A 23,617-nucleotide genomic window follows, 5' to 3' on the forward strand; every position below is an offset into this window, starting at 1 on the left:
GCATGTTATTGTCAAAGAAGCAGTTCTGGTTACCAACCTACAGGTGCCCAGAATGAGCTTGAAAGAGTGCAGAGAAAACTTACAAGAATTGCTGGGACTTGAGCACCTGAGTCAAAGAGAAAGGTTGAATAGGTTAGGACTTTTATTCCTTGGAGTGCAGGAGAATGAGGGGAGATCTTTTAGATATATGCAAAATGATGAGGGTTATAGCCGAGGCAACATGTGTTGTGTCCTTGAGCAAGGCACTTAATCACACATTGCTCTGCGACGACACCCAAGCTGTATGGGTCCTAATTCCCTTCCCTTGGACAACATTGGTGTCGTGGAGAGGGGAGACTTGCAGCACGGGCAACTGCTGGTCTTCCATACAACCTTGCCCAGGTCTGCGCCTTGGAGAGTGAAGACTTTCCAGGTGCAGATCCATGGTCTCGCAAGACTAACAGATGCCTAACATAGATAGTGCGAAAGCATTCAAGCCTTTTCCCCCAGGTTAGGTGAGACTAGAACTAGAGGTCATAGGTTTAGGGTGAAAGATGAAATATTTGAGGGGAATCTGAGGGGAAATGTCTTCACTTTGAAGGTGGTTTCAGTGTGGAGCAGGCAGACAGCAGAAGTGGAAGGTGTGGGTTCAAAGGCAGCATTTAGAAGAAGTTTGAATCGGTATATGGATGTGAGAAGTTTAGAGGGATATGGTCCTGGTGCAGATGGGTGGGACTTGGCAGAAGACCAGATCAGTAAGGATTAAATGGGCTGAAGTACGAATTCTGTACTGTAGTACTCTATGAAACGAAGGGAGCCATGAAATGCCTGTACCTCATATCACATGTAATTACAGCCAGCTTTTGGCCCGAACTCTGATGTGGGCTGCCTTTGTAATTGAGCAAAGATGGATAAAGATATCTGTTCTCATTAAGACCAAAATTAGTCATAAAGGGAACAGATATCTTTTCCCATTATACTGTGCACCAACGGTAGGTCATACTTGAGTTCTCAGCTCTGGGACATGACCAGCTCCGAGATGTTGTGCTTCTCATGAGTCGCCAAATTGGAAGAGGGATACAGTGCAGAAGATAAAGTAAAATGAGTAGGTTTGCAGTGGCGAATAAATTTACAGCTGACGTTAATTTTTGAAAATTAAAATCAGGACATGCTGTTTTCTCTAGGCCTTTGAGTGTGCTGGTAATAGAGATAGACAGGGTGGTGAAGAAAGTAATTGGCATGCTAGTATTCATCAGTCAGGGCATCGAGTTTAGGAGCTGGCACATTAGGATGCAGTTGCACAGGACATTGGTAAGTCTGCACTTGGTGTATTATGCACAGTCTTGGACACCCCCATTCCAGGAAAGACATCATTAGGGTGGAAGAGTTACAAGGATGCTGCCAGGGCTTGAGAGCTTGAGTTATAGGGAAAGGTTGGGCAGGCTAGGACTGCCTTCCGTGGAATGTAGGATATTGAGGAGTGAAATATAAAATATGAGGAGTATAGATTCAGTGAGTTCTTTTTCCCAGGGAAGGGTATCAAAAACTATGCATAAGCTTAAGGCGAGAAGTGAAAGATTTAAAAGAGAACTGAGAATCAACTTCTTCATACACAAGAAATATGAAATGAGCTGGCAGAGAGCGTGGTTGAGGTACAGACAATAAAGGGGCAGCACAGTGCTTTACAGTACCAGCAACCTGGGTTTAATTCCTGCCACTGACTGTAAGGAATCTGTACATTGTCTCCACGACCACGTGGGTTTCCTCTCACAATCCAAAGACGTACCTATTAGTAAGTTAATTGGTCATTGCAAATTGTCCCATGCTGAGGCTAGGATTAAATCGGGGCATTGCTGTGCAGCGCAGGCTTGTAGGGCGGGAAGGTCCTTTTCCACGCTGTAGCTCAATAAATTTAAAAAATGACATCTAGAAGACCTTTGGACAAGTACTTGATAGAAGGAGTTTAGAGAGATATGGGACCAGCTTGGCGAACAACATGGCTAGCATAGTTGAGTTGGGCTGAAGGGACTCTTTCCCTGTTATATGACTTTATGACTCCATGTATAAATATTTAAACTGTTGTCTTGCAACAAGCATTGACTCTTTACTTCCTTATTTGTACTTAAAAAACGGATCCTGACCTGGATCTGGGCCTTACCTTCCAAATATCCAGACCTGTCTCTCGGTTTTTTTGCACTACCTTACTTACCATTTTTCTATTTTCTATTTATGATTTATAATTTAAATTTTTAATATTTTTAATGTTTAATACTTGTAATCCAGGGAGTGGGAAACACAGAATCAAATATTTCTGCGATGATTGTACGTTCTAGTACCAATTGTTTGGTGACAATAAAGTATAAAGTACTGTATGAGTTGCATGTGATGACAATACAAATATTAAATAAATCTTTTTCATTCAGAGCCATCACATACAACATGTGAAAACCCGGGAACACCACTACATGGAACACAGAATAATACATTTGGTTATATGGTGAGTAACATATTGAAATAAAAATCCATTTCCCATTAAATTTATTACAAAGGTAAATGCAATTAAAGGATGGTATCTCCATTTTTAAGACTTTATTCTCATTTTTGTTGCTAAACATTGCTACGATAATCATCTCCACATCATTATTACTTATCACAGATATTTGGTTTGTTGAGTGTGCAATGAGTTCAGAAATTTAAGTGGCCAATAAAGACTTAATTGAACTTTGACAAATACAGATCTCTTTGAGCCACTACCATCAGGAAGGAGGTGCATGAGCATTAGGACCAGGACTGCTCGACTGGGTAACAGCTTCTTCCCCCAGGCAGTGACACTAATGAATACCATTCCACCACCAAGGTCTCATCGCCAGCTGTTTACTATTTACTGTCATGTTTACTGCTTACTGTTTACCTGTGCTGTGTACTACATGCATTAGTAATTATATTTTATTATCTTATTTGTGGTCTGTGTGATACAGTGCCTTGAAAAAGTATTCAGTCCCCACAACTATTTTCACATTTTACTGTCTCATTTTCTAAATTCAAAATATTTCGCAGTAGGGTTTTTTTGAGCTAATCTTCAAAATCTGTGCCTCACCCTCTTCACAAGGGTTGACATCAAGTGGAAATATACATTTCAGTTCTTTGCTGTGAAGTTTCTGATCTAATTTAAATTACCTTCTCTTGATCCCTTAATTAATACACCCTGTGTTAACAATGCCCAAGGGGGTAGGTAAGTCATAAGTCACTGATGATATCAGGCAGGATTGGCAATCAAACTACAAGACAATAAGGCCATAAAATGTGGGAGCCAAATTAGGCTATTTGGTCCATCGAGTCTGCTCCACTATTTCATCATGGCTGATTTATTATTCCTTGCATTCTGGTCCAAGACTCCCCCGTATAGGAAACATTCTCTCCACATCCACTCTTTCTAGTCCTTTCAATATTCAATAGTTTTCAATGAGATCTCCCTCATTGTTCAGAACTTCAGTGAGCACGGGCAAAGAGCCATCAAATACTCCTCATACATTAACCTTTTCATTGTGGAATAATTTTTATGAACCTCTTCTGCCAGCACAATTTTTTTTAGATAAGTGGACCAAAATAGCTTACAATACTCCAAGTGCGCTCTGACCACTACCGTATAAAACCTCAGTGGAATCAGTTCTCAGCTCAAATTTCACACAAGGAAATTTTTTTTATTATAAAGCATTCCAATAGAACTGAAGATACTGGCGATCTGAAACAAAATCAGAAGGTATTGGAGATATTGAGCAAGTTTAGCAGCCTCTATAGTAAGGAAAAAAGCAGGATTAAATTTTCAGGCTTCCTCATCTGCTCAATATCTCCTCCATTTTCTGAATTTATTTTCACCTATTTTTCAAACTTCTCTCATTACTGTAGGATAACTTAATAATGATCAAATTAATGATCAACATTATCACTGTCAATGTTTGAAACTAAAGCAGAGTACTTGGTTTAACCAAAAATATCTTTTTCAGGTCATCTGTTCTGTTTTTAAATAAAAATTATAATGCAACAGTGCAGCTAGAGAAATTAAAATTATTGTAAAGTTGTTTGATACTTTAGGTGATAAGATGATATACTTCAGGTGTACAAGATGATAGGAGGCATTGATCCAGTGGATAGCTGGATTTTTTTTTCTCCAGGGTGGGGGGAATATTAGAGGTAGTTTGTTGTTTACACACAAAGTAGTAAGTGCACAGTACGTGCTTCTAGGAGTGCCATTCTCTCTTCTTGCTGTGCTATCAGGAAGGAGGTATCAGGAGCCTCAGGACCCACACCACCAGGTTCAGGAATAGGCGTTACCCCTCAATCATTAGCCTCTTGAATGAGAGGGGATGGACTTCACTCAGTTTCACTCACTCCTTCACTGAAATGTTCCCACAACCTATGGACTCATATAAACGACTCATCATCTCATGTTCTCAATATTTATTGCTTATTTATTATTTTATTATTATCATTACTATTTATTTTTTTCTTTCTTTTTGTTTTTGAACAATTTGTTGTCTTATGCACATTAGTTGTCTGTCCATTCTGTTGGGTATGGTCTTTCATTGATTCTGCTGTGTTTCTTGTATTTACTATGAACGTCCACAAGAAAATGAATCTCGGGGTTGTTTATGATGATATGTATTTACATTGATAATAAATTTTCTTTGAACTTTGAAGGATTAGATAATCTTGGAGTAAGATAAAGGATCTGCACATCCTGGGCCTGAGAGCCTGTGCTGTACTGTACTGCTGAAAGTTCTATGTTATGTTATATTATTTGTTGGAGTGTGGCCAAGTGGTTAAGGCGTTGGTCTAGTGATCTGAAGGTCATTAGTTCAAGCCTCAGCTGAGACAGTGTGTTGTGTTCTTGAGCAAGGCACTTAAACACACATTGCTCTGCGACGACACTGGTACCAAGCTGTATCGGCCCGAGTACCCTTCCCTTGGACAACATCGGTGGTGTGGAGAGGGAAGACTTGCAGCATGGGCAACTGCCGGTCTTCCGTACAACCTTGCCCAGGCCTGCATCCCGGAAACCTTCCAAGGCGCAAATCCATGGTCTCACGAGACTAATGGATGCCTATATATAAAAAAAAATTAAATTGTATTGCATTGTTGCCCTGACTATTCTGACCTGTTCTTCTTGGAATATAATTGATAGAAAAATATAAAGGTGAAATCTGTCAAAAAGACTTAATTTGTGTATTGGTTAGCGAAAAGGCAAAGTGCTAAAAGAACAAGCACGATATTTTAGTGTCCATTAAAAGACTTAAAATAATTTTATACTTATCATTAGTCCCTAAAGAGACAATAGCCTACATAATTAGCTTAATTCAATTAACCAACTCGAAATACTTGCTTTTGCTGAGCTAGCAGCTGAAGGATATATCTCAACTGATCAGCTCTCAGTCTGCCACCACGTTAAAGGTAGTGATATTTTATGACACTACACTGCAATTTGATTATAATGCCAGATTTAGAATCTGTAGGTAACGATCTTCTCAATTGCATAAAGACTAATTTGTGCTGGGTGATTTGGAGCACTTTTCACTGGAGGGTAATGTACAGCATGCCTGTGACTAGCAATCATTTGGAAATTGCACTCTGCATCAGCAACTTTTTTAGGGATATTTTGTGAAGAGAATTGAAAGAAATCAAGAACTTCTATCAAACAGCATTCTGTGTAAATGTAAACCACTTCATTTCACCATTTATTTTCCCAGAATATGAGAAATCCACATTTATTGAACATAAATCATAGTTGCAAACGGGGGCAATCGATCGTTCATACGATCTGAGTGTTGTCTTATTTCAATTTGCATCATGTTAGTCGCATTTGTTTTGTATGATAAGCATGATGCTGTTTACCTATAATGACTGCAGCACTAAAGCAGAGTAGGCAATTACCCATGTATGAATGCTTTGGCACTTTTTTTGCCTTCTCACTACTGGGACTGATAGGGTATGGGTATCATTGATCACTTTCCATCATTAAGTTTTGACATAGTGTGAGGCCAACAAAATGCAAGAAGCTGTGTCCCTTATCAATTTTACACTACAAAAATTATAGCTTGCAAGAGTTCTTGACGGTCAAGCTGGATCTTTGGAAGATCTTTATAGAAGGGCATTTAAAATACAAGTCGACCTACATTTTCATTTTGAATTGTTGAATATTTGCATTTAGAAAATAGGCATGTCACTTGTGGAAGAGAATTGCACATTAAAATGGCAATATTTTCAGAAAGCTGTATCATGTTTCAAGACCTTAGATCACAAATGCAGAACATTTTGTTCATCATCATTATGTGCTGTGTCATTCGACATGGGTAAGACCATGATTGTTCTCAGCAAATTTTTCTACAGAAGTGGTTTTTCATTGCCTACTTCTGGGCAGTGTTCCCAGGTATTATTAAAGATAGTCTATCTGGCATCAGTGATTGCATTACCAGGGCCGGTGGTATTCACCAGCTGCTCAAGTGACCCTCTACCACCTGCTGCCATGGCTTCACATGACCCGGATCAGGGTGGGGGGGAAGGGGGAGCTAAGCAGGTACTACATCTTACCTAAGGATAACCTGCAGGTTAGCGGAGGGAAGGAGTGCCTTACACCACCTCTGGCAGAGTCGCATATCTACCCCATCATCAGTTGTTGATACATTATCAAATCTGAGCAATCCAGCAGTCCTCTTTGTAAATTCTGGAGCACTATTTGCCATCTGCAAAAGTCTTAAATTAAGGGTTCTGCTATCATCATTTCATTATTCACTGTGCTTGTCATTCTAGAAATGTAATTTTTTTTTCATGTCTTTTTTTTCTCCACTAGTAGAATTAACGGGGTCTGTATTGATGTTTCCCACACTGATCTCCATCCTGGCACTTATCCTTGTAAGTGGAACAAGTGCTACACATGCCCCTGCACCTCCTCCATCACTACTATTCTGGACCCCAAACAGTCATCTTCAAACTTGGCAACCGAGCCATCTATTCCATCATCTAAGTCATTTATATACAGCATAAAAAGAAGCAATGCCAACACCGACCCCTGTGGAAAACCACTAGTCACTGGCAGCCAAACAGAAAAGGATCCTTTTATTCCCACTCGCTGCCTCCTACCAATGCTCTAACTGTACCTATAACTTTCCTGTACTACCATGTGTTTTTAATTTGGTAAGCAGCCTCATATGTGGCACCTTGTCAAGGGCCTTCTGAAAGTCCAAATATACAACATCCACTGCATCCCCTTTATCTATCCTACTTGTAATCTCCTCAAAAAATTCCAACAGGTTCATCAGGCAACAATTTTCCTTAAGGAAACCATGCTGACTTTGTACTATCTTGTCCGGTGTCACCAAGTACTCCATCACCTCATCCTTAACAATTGACTCCAACATCTTTCCAACTACTGAGGTCAGGCTAACTGGTCTATAATTTCCTTTCTGCTGCCTTCCTCCTTTCTTAAAGAGTGGAGTGACATTTGCAATTTTCCAGTCCTCGGGCAACATGCCAGAGTCCAATGATTTTTGAAAGATCATTATTAATGCCTCCACAATTTCTACTGCTACCTCTTTCAGAAACCTAGGGTGCAGTTCATCTGGTCCTGGTGACTTATGTACTTTAGGTCTTTCAGCTTCTGAAGCACCTTCTCCCTTGTAATAGTAACTGCACCCACTTCTCTTCCCTTGCACCCTTCAACATCTGGCACACTGCTAGTGTCTTCCACAGTGAAGACTGATGCAAAACGCTCATTTTGTTCATCTGCCTTCTCCTTGTCCTCCGTTATTATTTCTCCTGCCTCATTTTCTCGTAGTCCTATATGCACTTTTATGTCTCTTTTAGGTTTTACATGCTTGAAGAAAGCTTTTTCTATCCACTTTGACGTTGTTTGCTAGCTTGCTTTCATATTTCATCTTTTCCACCCAGTGATTCTTTTAGTTGCTCTCTGTAGGTTTTTAAGAGCTCCTCAATCCTCTGTCTTCCCACTAGTTTTGGCTTTGTTGCAAGCCCTCACTTTTGTTTTTACATTAGCTTTGACTTCTTTTGTCAGCCACTGTTGCACTATTTTGCCATTTCCATATTTCGTTGTTCTTGGAATATATCCGTACTGCACCTTCCTCATTTTTCCCAGAAATTTGCGCCATTTCTGCTCTTCTGTCATTCCTGCCAGCATCTCCTTCCAAGTTACTTTAGACAACTACTTTCTGATACCACTGTGATTTCCTTTACTCCACTGAAATACTGCTACCTCAGACTTTACTTTCTCCCTCTTAACTTTCAAGTTGAACTCAATCATATTGTGATCACTGTCTCCTAAGGGTTCTTTTACCTTAAGCACCCTCAGTTCATTACATAACTCCCAATCTGGTGTAGCTGATCCCCTAGTAGGCTCAATGACAAACTGCTCTAAAAAGCCATCTCATAAGCATTCAACAAACTCTCTCTCTTGAGCTCCGTTGCCAACCTGATTTTCCCAGTTGATGTGCATGTTAAAATCTCCCATGGCTATCATAACATTGCCCTTCTGACATGCCTTTTCTGTTTCCTGTTGTAGTCTGTGGTCCACATCCTAGCTACTGTTGGGACGCCTGTACATAATTGCCAGAAGGGTTCGATTACCCTGTTACCCTCAATTCAACCCACAAGGATTGAACATCTTCTGATCCTCTGACACATCTTTCTACTGATTTAATGCCATTCTTTACCAGCAGAGCCATGCCATTCCTCTGCCTATCTTCATCAACATCATGACTTACAGGTTTTTCCATCCCATAAATGCATTCTTTCCTTATCTACATCTATCCATTTGTCTTTTGAGGTTTCTCCACCACCTCCCTCCACCCCTACCCCCCCAGCTGTGTCCTGTTTTTCTCTGTTGTCATAAACACCCTGCCATAAACACACTGCTATATAACACATACACTTCTTGTAAGCTCCATCCAAAACAGTAAAGCATTCTGGGATCACATAGGTTCCATTTTGTCACATTACATTTTACAAAAGTTATAAATTTGTAAAGACTTCAAGGTTACAGATGTTTCCACACACTCCATATCATTATGATCAGGATCCAACTGTGATTTTAAAATTCTGTTGCTGATGTGTTCATAATTGTAAGAATGAAAAGTCGAACAAGGAATCATGCCGTCTAATATTCTCCATTCCTATCAGTCAATTCAAAACAGCTGGGAGGTCACTGTAACCTCATTTATCTCAATGAATAGTGCTTAGTGCTTATGTCACAGGATTAAAATATTTCTGACTGAAACAGAATAGATCTTTCAATAATAATATAAACAATTTATAAATTAATCAAAAGACGATGGATGTTTATGTTCTAGTGTTTTCTATACTGATTATGAGATAATTTGTTGTTCAACATTCTATTATGATTCAATTGCCTTCATGATAATAATTCTAGCAATCCAGAAGTACTGACAGAGTTCGCAGCAGGCCCTGAGCTGAGCCAAGCAGGGGACCTTTAGGAAATTCATTCCTCTGTCTGAATACACACAAAACTCAATGTAATTGTTAGTATTCAGAATAACTCTTTTCAATGGAGGGATATCAAGAAAATAAAAGAACACACAGTTTTTTTTATTAAGGTTGCAAGTGTTTGCTGGTCCTCCACATAAAGAAAAGGAATCTGACAGCTAACCTCACCTCACCTTTGCAATCTACATTTAAAGCCTTTCATTCTTCACAGCCAACCTTTCCTCATTCTGCTGAAACCTAAATCCATTATTTTAAATGCATTTTAAAATGAAGCTCCAACTTTTACATTTTTGTAGAATAAAGCACAATGCTGCCAAAACCTGTTGTAACTACCAGAATCCTTCAAGTTCAGGATATATTCTTGGCCTTTTCTTTAATCTGTTTCTATCACTTCTCCATTACTCATCATGTAAGGTCAGTGTGAATTATGGCTTCTCGCTCTTAAAGTGAAAAATGTACAGAACACCTAATGGATAACACAAAGCCTTAAATTACTGAATGAATCTTGTGCCAAGATTCAAAGTGACTCATATTCAGTGGCCACTTTATTATGCACCTCTTGTACCTAAAAAAGTAGGCACTGAATGTGTGTACATAGCCTTCCGCTGCTGTCGTCCTCCACTTTGAGGTACAATATGTTGCGCATTTAGAGATCACGCCACTGTTGTAATATGTAGTTAATTGAGTTACTGTCACCTTCCTGTCAATTTGAACCAGTCTGGCCGTTCTCCTCTGACCTCTCTCATTAACAAGGCATTTTTGTCATCAGAACTGCTCACTGGATGTGTTTTTTTTGTTTCTTGCACTATTCTCTCCGAACTCTAAAGAGCATTGTGTGTGAAAATCCCAGAAGATCAGCAGTTCCTGAGATACTCAAGCCACACTGTATGGCACCAACAATTATTCTCCGGTCAAAAAGACACTTAGGTCACTTTTCTTCCACATTCTGATGTTTTGGTCTGAACAACTGAACCTCTTGACCATGTCTGCATGCTTTTACGCATTGAGTTACTGCTACGTGATTGGCTGGTTAGATATCTGCACTAACTTACAGGTGTACCTCATAAAGTGGTTACTGAGTGTATGCCAGATGAAAACTGCCATCTATGTCATATGATTCTGGACACTCTATTCAATTGATTGTGTTGTATCCATTCCCTAAATGTCAGTTTTCAGGAGGAGTCATGATTTTGAATTTTTCAAATGGATCTCTCACCACAATCTGTAATACCCTGTTCTAATATTGCTCCCAGGTTATAATAGTGACATTGCAATAACTGATTTCAGTTCTTCAACATTCCTTGCTTTCTTTTTGCAGGTGGGAAGTGTAATCCTATTTCACTGCAAGAAAGGGCATTTACTACAAGGATCTACCACTCGAATTTGCCTTTCCGATCTCACTTGGAGTGGAATTCAACCTGAATGCATACGTACGTAAACTAAAGCAAAACTTTAAAATAGAGATGGATAACAAAGCAAAATTCAGGTGATGTCTTATGGCAACATTTCTTTGTGTCCACTGCAAGTCAATTTCATTCATTTAAAAAATGGTTTTATTATTTATAAATGATACTGTGTTCAATTTAACTGAATAATGTATTGTTAATCCATTTTAGACTCAATATAAAACATACAGAAATCAATTCTGAATATATTACCAGGAATGTTTTCTTATTCTGACACTAGCCCTTGGGAAGTGATCTAACAAAACTTGCCTTTACCTAGCAGTGCTAACTTCCCTCATTACCTGGCTTCTTGGCCCTGAAAATTGGTCTAGTTTAGAGTTACACATTTTAAAAAGTTAGACCAGATTTGTGCATTTTCTTTTATCCAAGATTTGTTTTACACAGTAGATAATGAAAGGTGTTTGAGCAAGGTTTAGCTTTTTACATAGTGCTGTTATTCTATGGCCTCAACCCACCATTTTTATGGAGTCATAGAACAATACAACCCAATGAGTCTATGCCGACCATGATGTCCCTCCACTTAACTGGTTAGTCCCAGTTTCCTGCGTTCAGCCCAAACCCTCCAAGGCCTGTTTATTGTGACTGTGAACAAAGTCACTGGAGAGACACTGAAGCTGGTGGATGTAAAGATCTTTTTTTCCAACCAAAAAAGCAGGAATAATACCAGAGGCACTCTTGGAAGAAGAGGCCTGCTGATTCAATATTACGTGGCATTTTTATACACTAAAGAGCAAAGGTAACAGCTGGATAATTCTATAGTTACAATGTATCTACAATGCTTCCTTTAAATTACATGTAATTTTCAAACACCTCGATCTTCATACTGACACCCGAAACGTATGTTAGTCCCCACTTTCTATGGGCTGCATTCATGCATATGCCGGCATCTGAGGTCAAATGGAGTGTTCTTTTGTTTGCAGTCGACTCCAGTCTTCAGTTCCAAGAATGCCATTGTTCTGGGCTACATTTAAAATTTAATCTACAATCCAAGTTCAGGACTGAAGGCTGTTTGTGGTTGAAATTAATATTTGCTATATACCATATCTCCAGAGTACATCCTAACACTGCCCCTCCAAGTACATACATGCTTCTTAAATGAGGTATTTGCCTCAACCACCTCCTCTGGCTACTCATTCCATATACACACCACCCTCTACATGAAGAGGTTGCCCCTCAGGTTCTTTTTAAATTTTCCAAAATCTGTGCCTCCTAGTTCTAGACTCCACTGCTCTGCAGAAAACACTGACCATCCATTTTATCAAAGACTTCTATAAATATAAACTCTTCTATAAGGTTGCTGTTCATTCTCCTGCATTCCAAGAAATAAAGACCTCGCCTGGTCAGCTTCTCCCTGTAACGCAGGCCCTCCTGTCCTAACAAAATCCTTAGATCTTTTCTGAACTCCTTCCTGTTTAACAGAATGTTTGCTATACAATAACAGTTGACCAAAACTGTACTCAGTACTTCAAGTGTGGCCTCATCAATGGCCACTTTATTCGGTACAGGAATGATCACTGAACATACATTTGTCGTCTTCTGTTGCTGCAGCTCATCCACTGTAAGGATCGATGTGTTGTGCAGTCAGAGATGCTTTTCTGCACACCACTGTAGTTACTTGAATTACTGTTGACTCCCTGTCAGCTCAAACCAATCTGACCATTCCTTTTTGGCCTATCTCATTAACAGGGCCCGCAGAACTGCTGCTTATCGGATGATTTTTGTGCACAATTTTCTGTAAATTCTAGAGATTGTTGTGCATGAAAATCTCAGGATGATCTAACAAATGTTCAAGCCAGCAGCATCTACTATACTACTCTCATCCACCCTATTAGGTTACTTCTTCAAAGAAAGTCTAAATATTTGTCAAACATGACTTCCCACAAATATAGCCTTGACAATCAGACTTTGTCTATCCAAATGTTGATAGATCCTGCCCCTTATAATTCTTTCTAGTAACCTGCCCACCACTGATTCCATGGCTTTTTCTTGCTACACTTCTTGAACAATAGAATGGCATTCTCCATTTTCTGGTTGGTGGAAGAGAAATGCAGTGTACAAGATGACTGGAAACACCTGATTGTCAAAGCTGTATCATATTTCTCCTCCATATTGAGAAGAATACACTGTGTACAGTGACTACTCTGCAACAAGGTTGAAGGCTAATTCATCACTTCATCTTTTGGTAATATTGAGGCTCCTGGATAGTGACTGGAGGTTGTACTTTGAAAGGATAGGAATGTTCCTCATAGGGTGGTGCTTAGGGAAGGGAGCAGGAAGATTGGAACTCAGAGGCCAGAGGAGAAAACCAGAGGGGGCCATGACTGGACAAAGATTAACGTAGGGTTCCGTAGAGTGAATTGTCCCTTTTGAATATAGCTGAGAAAGGAAAGGTATTGTGAGTTGTGTCATGTTGGAGTTCTTGCAGATATTAGAGAGTGATCCTGAGTACAAAGTCCTGAATGGAATGTTCCTTAACGTCATAAGTCATGTTTAGTTTCTTTCTTCATGTTGACTGCCTTTAGTATCTTACACTCCTGGGAAGGAGTGACTACCTAATTTCTGTTTCTCCATACATGTTGCTGAGTATTTTCAGATTTTATGTTCTTCCAAATATTGTTTATTTCTCACATTTGTTTCTGGGAAGAGAAATTTGCTTTTTATTTTCAGCTGAATGTTGGATGTTAGTCTACAGCAGAAGACACCTCTACCGGAATTATATTCCTTTAGCCAAACACACCATCTATTTATACCTAATAAAGTTTCAACTGAGTGTATTTTCATGGTCCTCTGCTGCTGTAGCCCTTTCACTTCAAGATTCAATGTCTTGTGCATTCAGAAATGCTCTTCTGCACACCGCTGTTGTAATGCATGGTTACATGAGTTGTTGTCACTCTCCTGTCAGCTTGAACCAGTCAGGCCTTTTTTTCTGACCTATCTTATTAACTGAACCTCTTGACCATGTCTCCATGCTTTTATGCATTGAGATACTGCCACATAAACGGCCATTTAGGTATTTGTACTGACAGGCAGGTGTACAGGTGTACCTAATAAAGTGGCCACTGAGTGTGTATTCAATAATTTACTTGGAGACAGTGTACACTCCAGTGCATGGATGTAAGTTGCTGAAACAGTACTAACTAGGCCAAAATTGCCTCCTGTCCCTGCCACATGTCTGCTCTTGTCTGAACAACACAAACAAAATGCTGGAGGAACTCAGCAGGCCAGGCAGCATCTATGGAAAAGAGTATAGTCGATATTTCAGGCCAAGGCCCTTCAGCAGGACTGGGGAAAAAAAGATGAGGACAAGATTTCAAAGGCAGGAGAAACAGCAGGTGACAGGTGATAGAGGGAGGGATGAAGTAAAGAGCAAGGAAGTTGATTGGCGAAAGAGATACAGGGTTGGAGAAGGGGGAATCTAATAGGAGGAGGACAGAATCCATACTCTTGTCTGCTCTGCTTGTGGAGGGCCAACTTCACAGTAAGATGGTAAGGTGAAGTGAGGTCTCAGCAACGAGTGGGCCAGCAGGAGACATTTAAAAACTGATAAAAATGGCATTAACAACTTAAGTTGATTAAATTGTTGACATTAAAAGTGGGTAATTAAAGGCACATTGAAACACTGAAAATAAATGAAAGCATTTAAACTAAGAAGAATTTAAAATCAAAGTCACAAGAGATTCTGCAGATGCTGAATATCAAGAGTGACACACACGAAAGGAGGGAGGAACTTCTATGGAGGGGAATAACCAGTCAATGTTTCCAGGCCAATTCCCTGCATCAAGTCTGGAAAGGAAGGGGGCAGAAGCCAGCATAAGAAGGTGGGGGTTGGGGGGGAGGGGGAAATAGATGATACAAGATGGTAGGTGATTGGTGAGACCAGGTGAGGGGAAAGGTGGGTGGGCAGGGGAGGTTTGATGAAGAAAGAAGTTGGGAGGTGATAAGTGGAAGAGGTAAAGGGCTGAAGATGGAGAAATCTACTAGAAGAGGGCATGGAAGAACGGGAAGAGGGAGTGTAACCAGAGTGAGGTGATGGGCAGATGCGGAGAAGAGAAAGGGTAAGAGGGAAATCAGAGTGGGGACTGGAGAAAGGAAGGGAGGAAGGGGGGAGAAATTAATGGAAGTTAGAGAAAATGGTTTAAGACTACCCAGACAGAATATAAGTATGTTCATCATTTATAGTAGGGGAGACCATGTACAAACCTATCAAAATGGGAATGGGAGAATAAGCTAAAATATGTAGCCACATGCATTCTTCAGGCAGACATTTTCCACTGTCATCAATCAGGCTTCCACCAGGTCCAATTGTCATGCACGAACAGGTCTAGCCATGTGTGGCTTAATTACCAGGGAACGGTCAGCCAGCTACACCCAGTGCGTTTTGAACCACTATCTATAAGCATTATAACTGAGACATTTTGCTGTTCCATTCCTTGCTCAAAGACAGTCTTCTTTTCTGCAGCACACAACTGCAAACAACCAGAGACTCCAGCTCATACCAATGTGGTTGGGATGGATCTTCCATCACTGGGTTACGTCCTATTGTACACCTGTCAGCCTGGATTCTATTTAGCTGGAGGATCAGAACACAGGGCCTGCAGATCTGATGGGACCTGGACAGGAAAGGCACCCATCTGTCAAGGTACAAATGATTTTGAAAAGACTTGTTTTCTGTGACCAATTGAGCGCAGGAAGTTTAAAGCTTTTATTGAGTAACACACCTTTCGATGTTCCATACAGATTCAATTCAAGAAGAGATAATTGCTGTTACATTGTGTTAGTGTTTGTGTTATGCTCCAAATTGCCACTTCATTTCTTCTTTTATGCTTTTAGAGAAAAAAAATCATAGGATATTAAGTCCCATCGGAAAATTTTAGTCTCTTTAAAAGCTAAGTATATTCTTACATATAATACTAAAGCAAATTTGAAGAAAGGGCATCCTTGGTACAAAAAGCAGTTGCTCAGCACCAAGGAAATAACAAGAATGACAGTTCATAGGATAGAAAACACAATAAACATTTAGAACAGAGATGAGGAGGAATTTATATAACCAGAGTGTGGTGAATCTGTGGAATTCATTGCCACAGACGGCAGTGGAGGCCAAGTTATTTGGTACGTTTAAAATGTAGTTTGATAGTTTCTTGATTAGTAGCGGCATCATAGGATTGACCGTCAACTTCAGTAAATGGGAGCAGCAGGACTTGTCCTGCATTAGACCCTGTCCTTTGTTTGTGATACAGGCAACACTATGAGCATTGGTGCCTACCCTCTATTATAACTCCAATGATCATGGCAATACTATTAATTGGCTGGATGCATCAGCGTGGGTTGATATTGCATGTGGTAAGCTGAAGTTAACACTACGCAATCAGCTCCTAAAGAGGAGCTGCAATGAGTTGGAGCAAGTGCTAAGTAAATATAGTACTAAGGAGTCTGACCTGGGGTAAACTGAAGATTGGCATAACTTGGGATAGTGTAGAGTACTGTGCTAAAGTCTTAGGCCCGTGTATACAGTATAGCTCGGGTGTTGCCGAAGACTTTTGCACAGTACTGTATTTCTCAACGTGGAACAGAGAGCAAGTCTGTAACTCTGGCAGGAGTGAAGGATCATGGGAATGGCAAGGGTGGGAGAGGTGTGGGACAGGTGGAATGCAGGAGTGGGAGAGGTGTGGGACAGGTGGATTGCAGGAGTGGGAGAGGTGTGGGACAGGTGGAATGCAGGGGTGGGAGAGGTGGGCAGGTGGAATGCAGGGGTGAGAGAGGTATAGGACAGGTGGAATGCAGGGGTGAGAGAGGTATAGGACAGGTGGAATGCAGGGGTGGGAGAGGTGTGGGACAGGTGGAATGCAGGGGTGGGAGAGGTGTGGGACAGGTGGAATGCAGGGGTGGGAGAGGTATAGGACAGGTGGAATGCAGGGGTGGGAAAGGTGTGGGACAGCTGGAATGCAGGGATGGAAGAGGTGTGGGACAGGTGGAATGCAGGGGTGGGAGAGGTATAGGACAGGTGGAATGCAAGGGTGGGAGAGGAATAGGACAGGTGGAATGCAAGGGTGGGAGAGGTGTGGGACAGGTGAAATGGCAGTGGTGGGAGAGATGGGACAGGTGGAATGCAGGGGTGGGACTGATGGAAATGGTGCGGGTGCAGTCGTTTCTGCGCTGAGACACCAGGCAAGATAATCTGATTCCAAACAATTGGTTTATTGTTTTACAGAATTTACAGACATTTACAGAATGTCTCTCTGCTGCTTTCTGACCCCTCCCCTCTCCCTTCCCCTTTTCCCAAACATGCTTCTCCTCTCGCCTTGCCCCCTTCCCACTTTCCTTCCTTCCGCAATAGAGACCCATATCAGAATCAAGTTTATCGTCACTCACCTATGTCATGAAATTTATTCTTTTTTACGGCACCAGTACAGTGCAATACATAAAATTACTTCAGTACTGTGCAAAAGTCTTAGGCAGACTGGCTATATGTATGTGCCCGAGACCTTTGCATAGTACTGTAGATAGCGATGCTACTAGGTACCATATATTGCATCTATTTTTACTTTTTAATTGAATGCACCTCCTTCATATGGCAACAGAGTTTTGACTTTCTGCCTGCCCTTATATCGATGTATAATCTAGTACAATGTGTAGGACTTCACCAGCCACAAGGGTGATCTTTTACACTAGAGTCATCATCTTGTACTTCCCTACCTTTTCTCAAGAGTGACATGAAGGCATCTTCTCACGAGAAAACCAGAAGTGGCTAGATCATGTTATTTGAGTGGGACATCTACATTTCTGTGTGTTTTTCACAGTTATCTTCTCTAACTTAGGAGAAAATCCGAAATAACTTCTGATGTAGACGCTTGCCCAGCTTCACTCGGATCCCTTTGATCTCCTGCTAAAGTATGAATGAACAAACTGGTGATCTTCCATGGAATGTGTTGATAAATGTATGAATGTTTCTGTCACTTCATACTTTTTTTGTTATTTTCATAGCTGGTTCAAAGAAATCGGAGAAAAGCAACAGACCTTCAATTGGAACGCCAAGCCCCAAACTAAGCGGTAGGTTGATTTCAATAAAAGTTAACATATTCAGCTGCCTCGTGAGACATCAACAACAGGTGATTTCTCGGGTCTTCTGTATTTAGTTTCGGTATCAAATTATTTAATTGTTAATTGATTTAAAATCCATCTCGGCTCGACCTTTTAAGCACCCTAGTGTACAGCAACAGCATATTGTGCTTGACCGCTGCAATTTCTGAAATTTAAAGACAGGGCACAGCACACTATCCTAAATTATACAGTGTGTTTCATTCAAAATAAAGAAAGCCTATCGACAAGTATAGGCAAATACGATCCTCGAGGAATATTGAGGGCATAAGACTATACTTAACAAAGAAGATAGGAGCTCATTAAAGGGCAAAGTAGATTCCTTGACAAGAAGACCCACCATTTGGGTGCATCCCTGTAATATCTATGATTTGTTGATTTAGGGAGATTCCTGAAGACAGAACTTAATTAACAGCCCTCATACTTGTAACTCAAATTCACATTTTCTTTATTGAAATCAATTTTTTATGGAATTTAGAATTAAAGTATTTTTAGATGTGGAAAGTACATAGATTACTGTGTTAAAGTAAATGAATTATTGAATTGAACATCTAATCTTAAGTAATATGATAAAGAACTACTTTTATCCAGTTAGAAGAGTCTAATGAAATTAATGTGGTCATTCTCAATCCTGTCCTCAATAACTGTGAAAAACCATTGCAGATCTGTGTAATTTAGTGCCTAATTGCCAGTATTATTTGCAGAAGCCACATTATCCATGGTTCATTAAAGGACATTGTATTGAAATGTTACTTCACACACACACACACACACACACGCACACACACGCACACACACACAGGCACACACACACACACACACACACATGCACGCACACACAAACACACATACACACAAACACACACACACACACACACACACATACACGCATACACGCATGCACGCACACACACACACACACACACACACACACACACATATGCACGCACACACACACAAACACAAAGTCTAAGATTTTAGCCCCAATACCATAATATACAATACTTTGTTTCAAAAGTGGAAAGTTGTGTGTTTTTTTCTTTTGCACTAATATGCACAAGATTTGGTATAAAAAGCTTTGAAAAAACATATTTATTCTACATATGATAGAACGCTACAGCACAAAATCAGGCTCTTTGGCCCATCTAGTCTGTGCCAAGTAGTCATACCACAAAGAATTGTATAAAATGGTGAGGGAGTTCAACATGTGTAGGGAAGGCGGATAGGTAGCAGCACACCACAAATTAGTTTGATATTCTGAACAAAGTCCAGTGAAGTGAATATTTTATATTGTGTAATTGTTGATTCTACTTGTTCTTTTCCCCATGTGCCCCATCCGGTTTCATTCCCATATCTTTCATCGTGCATTTTAACATTTTATATTTTCTGATACATTACCAAAATATTTGTAATTTTCAGTTCCAGATGATGTCTTTGCTCCGTACTATATTTGGAAGGGATCTTATAATTACAAAGGAAAGAAGCAGCCCATGACATTGACAGTCACGAGTTATAACACTTCCTCGGGCAGAGTCAATGCCACCCTCATAAACAGCAACATGGAGCTACAACTTTCAGGTACAGACCTCACCATTATCTTCCTACCAAGCGGCAGTGAATAGGGAAGACATTTTGTCTTTTTTTTGACACTGGTAATGACCTTTTCAGCTACTTCCTCCTGAGGCAGAATCAGAATCGAATGTATTATCACTGGCATATGTATGCCATAAAAACTGTTGTTCTGTGGCAATAGTACGCTACAAGACATAAAATCGCTGTAAGTTGTAATAAACCAGTAAATCTTGCAAAAGGGGATAGCGAGGTAGTGTTCATGAGGTGATCAGAAATTTGATAGTGGAGGGGAAGAAGCTGTTCCTAAAATATTGAGTGTGAGTCTTCAGGCTCCTGATGGTAGTAATGAGAAAAGGGTATGTTCCAGATGGTGAGGGTCCTTCTTGATGGATGTCATCTTCTTGAGGTACCACCATTTGAAGATGTCCTCGACGGCAGAGTTGTGCCCGTATCGGAACATGATCTAGTAGGATTTCTGGTCTTCAGCTCCAGCTGTGTGCATGTTGATGCCATTTGTAGCAGCCTGCTGTCCACACTAGCTGCAACCAATTAATGCAGATGACCATGGGCTCAAGCCTTACCTTCCTATTCTGCAAAGCCCTGCTGCTCACTTACCTAAATATGCTGAAGTAACCTGTAGGTTTTAATTATCACCAATACGAAAAGCTGACTGACCACACAGGTTCCTTCTGAAGCAGAATGGGTCTTGACGAAGGTTCTCAAACTGAGACGTCAACTGTTTATTCCCCTCCATAAACGCTGCCTGAACTGCTGAATTCCTCCAGCGTTTTCTGTGTGTTGTTTGGGATTTCCAGCACCTGCAGAATCTCTTGTGTTTATAACTCTATAGTTTTTTTTCTGCGTAATGGTCTCTGATGTTTCGTTGTGTTCCAGAGAAATGGACCACTTGTCTCAATTAATCATTGCATGTATATATACTCTGAACTAGCCTTCTCCTAGCTTAATACCACTTTCTACTTATATCACCTTTTTAAAAAAAAGTGTTTCAATGTCTCTCACATTTCTTCAAATCTTTCCTAATGCATCTGTATCCTATAGAATTAAAAATTTATAGAATAGAAAGAATCAATTTTGGCCGTGTTTCACGCTGACCGAAAGACAACTAGTCAGTTGATTCACTTCTGGATCTTGGCCTGTGGTGTTGAGGGTTATGTTGCATCAAGTGTTCATGCAGATACTTTTTAAATGTGACTGATATTTTTGAGTAGTAATGTCACACAAAGGACATTCGCAAATGATCAAAATGTGTTTGCATAATTTATTCTAGTTTGCATTCCATTGTTGTTTTGATGCAAGCACTACTGTTTGTTTTATTGATAATTGTATTAAAATGTATGATATGCTTCCACTTCCACATATTCTTTCTTGACAGGTTTTGTTAACAAATAAAACAAATACAGTACTGCGCAGTACTGTGCAAAACTCTTGGACCCCTAGATTTTTTTATACGGTTTCAGATTGTTCACGGAGCCCTGATTGCAACATCATTGAGGCTGTCTGGAAATACCTGGAGAGACAGAATTAAGCAAGGCAGCCAAAATCTGCAACAGAACTGTGGCAAGTTCTCCAAGATGCTTGGAACAACCTACCATCCAATTTTCTTATTAAACTGTACCTAAGATTATTGTTGCAGTTTTAATAGCAAAGGGTGGTCACACCAAAGATCCATTCGATTTAATTTTGTTTTACTATTTACTGCCTTTTATAGTAAATTCTTGGATATTTAGAAACTTTTCATTTCATTATTTATGAAAGCATCTTCACTTTACAGATTTTTTTACATGTGCCTAAGGCTTTTGCAGAGTGCTGTATTTGTTCCACCTGTGTCATGTCAACTAACTTATAGAAATGATCCAAGATTTTTTTAAGGATAATCCAGTTTTTTTTATTAGAACTGAAGTTCATGTCGTCAGAAAAGCTCGGATTTCCAGCCTCTGCAGATTTTCTCTTTTGTGACCAGAAGAGTTGATCTCTTTTTTTTACAGAAACTAAAACTGATTTCGACAACTATTTAACTTATATCCTACACATCTTGCACATCTCACACAATCTCTCATGGTCCTAGAACACACCCTACACAATCAGCAAAGCTCACCTATACTTTCTGAGGAGGCTGAAGAGAGCTGGATTCTGCACATCTATTCACATGCCAGTGTCACCCCAGGTTCGGATATGGCCCAAGTGTGGAGTGACAGACACTGAAGCAGGTCAATAGTTCACAGACTAAAATGCAAACAGTATTAAAGGAAAAAGAATACAATAAACATTAGGCCAAACAGGGCCGTTAACTAAAACTCACAAATGGAAAACAAAGCGGCTGAGAAGAACAACTAAGAATAAAATGATTACCGCTAGTCTTCAGAGTCAGTTGACTCGACAGTCCAATTTCTCAGGCAAGGCAGGATGCAGACAGGCAGAAAAGCTTTGTTGTGTCCAAGTCTCGACAAACACTACGATGGAGTGAATGAAGTTAAATACTATCACAACGAAATAATAATGAGCTGACACGTGCATATTCTCGAGCAGAATTACCGTATCTACTGTGCTGCCAAATCCGTGGTTGTGGCAGTCAATCTACAGATACACAGTAGAGAGCATCCAAATAAGCTGATCTTCAGATGTGGCTTGTTTTTTTTTGCTTTTATTGATTAGTTAAGACTACACTCAAGCAGGCAGTAAGGTTCTACAATGGTAAGGTGCTGTAAAAGAGAACATAACATCACGAAGGATTCTACCGCCCAGCTCATGGACTATCTGTCTCACTGGCATTAGGAAGGAGGCCACCAGATTCAAAGACAATTACTTTCCCCAAGCAGTAAGGCTGATAACACCTCAACATAAACTTCTGAAATGGAAATCACATTTGTTAAATTTATTAGAGTTCATTGAAGATATTACCAGTCTGTCTGTCTAGGTACCATATCCGATGCAGACTTTGGTGACCATGGTTTTCCATATAGATCTACACTTTCCTCAATGTGTAACCACCTGGCTATGCTTTTGATGTACATAAGCCGAGGTCTTCCTCTAGGTTTATTCCCCTCAACCTTTCCAGAGAGTATGAGTTTTTCTAGTTCATCTTTCCACATGATGTGTCCTAGGAATCTGAGTTGTCTTTCTCTTATTGTTGGTATGAGTGATCGAACTGCTTGGGCTCTTCTGAGAACTTCTTCATTTGATGTGTGTGTGTGGTCCATGATGTTCTTAACATTCTCCTGTGGAACCATAATTCAGCTGCTTCTGGTCTCTTTTCCATTGCAGGAGAAATGGTCCAGCATTCACTTCCATAAGTCAGGATAGAATAAATGTAGCACTGCAGTATTCTGTTTTTAGTGTGCGTGCTCATCTTTCTGCTCATACTACCAGTAAGGAAGACAAAATGGAATCAGAAAATGCAATATGTTTGGATTTCTAAAGACATCTATTTGTATGCCATATGAGAAAAATATGGCACAAGTTAAGAACCAATCATATTGCAAGGAATTTTTGGTAAAGCTAGAGGATGGGTTAACCAATAATTAAAATAGAATGAGGATGATGGATCATTTGACGAGCTGTATAAGTGTAATCCCAAGAAGGTCAGAGCTGGAACCTCATCCATATACAATCTAGAGTAAATGCATTGAAGTGAACAAGTGCATAGCAACCAAGTTAACCAAAAGAGATTTCAGACGAGTTGTGAGGAGGATTTATGGGTCTATAATGAAGAAAAGAAATATGCAGTGGGCAAGAATTTGCCAGATGAGATATAATGCGGGGAACATGATGTTTTCATGGCACATATTATAATTAATTAATTCATTTATTATAATTCTAATTGTTCAGAAATCCTTCTTATTGTACTGTAATGTTTAGAGACTGCAATAGTCCTCTGCATCCGGCCAGATATTAGCATTGAGCAACACACACAAAAAGATGGATGAACTCTGCAGGTCAGGCAGCATCTATGGAGGAGAATAAATAGCCGATGTTTT

At 40.0% G+C, this 23,617-nt stretch overlaps 1 protein-coding gene across 1 annotated transcript in view; it reads left to right on the forward strand.

The window, feature by feature from the left end:
• csmd3b (CUB and Sushi multiple domains 3b) overlaps positions 1–23,617 on the forward strand; it is a 2,134,893-nt gene that overhangs the window by 2,076,303 nt on the left and 34,973 nt on the right. The window contains exons 62-66 of the mRNA XM_072277417.1: positions 2,403–2,476; positions 10,808–10,919; positions 15,415–15,594; positions 17,937–18,002; positions 19,470–19,628. Of these exons, the coding sequence (XP_072133518.1) occupies positions 2,403–2,476; positions 10,808–10,919; positions 15,415–15,594; positions 17,937–18,002; positions 19,470–19,628 (591 nt within the window). The remainder of the gene's footprint in view (positions 1–2,402; positions 2,477–10,807; positions 10,920–15,414; positions 15,595–17,936; positions 18,003–19,469; positions 19,629–23,617) is intronic.

The sequence above is a fragment of the Mobula birostris genome, chromosome 1, assembly GCF_030028105.1.
Source record: "Mobula birostris isolate sMobBir1 chromosome 1, sMobBir1.hap1, whole genome shotgun sequence".
NCBI classification, from domain to species: domain Eukaryota; kingdom Metazoa; phylum Chordata; class Chondrichthyes; order Myliobatiformes; family Myliobatidae; genus Mobula; species Mobula birostris.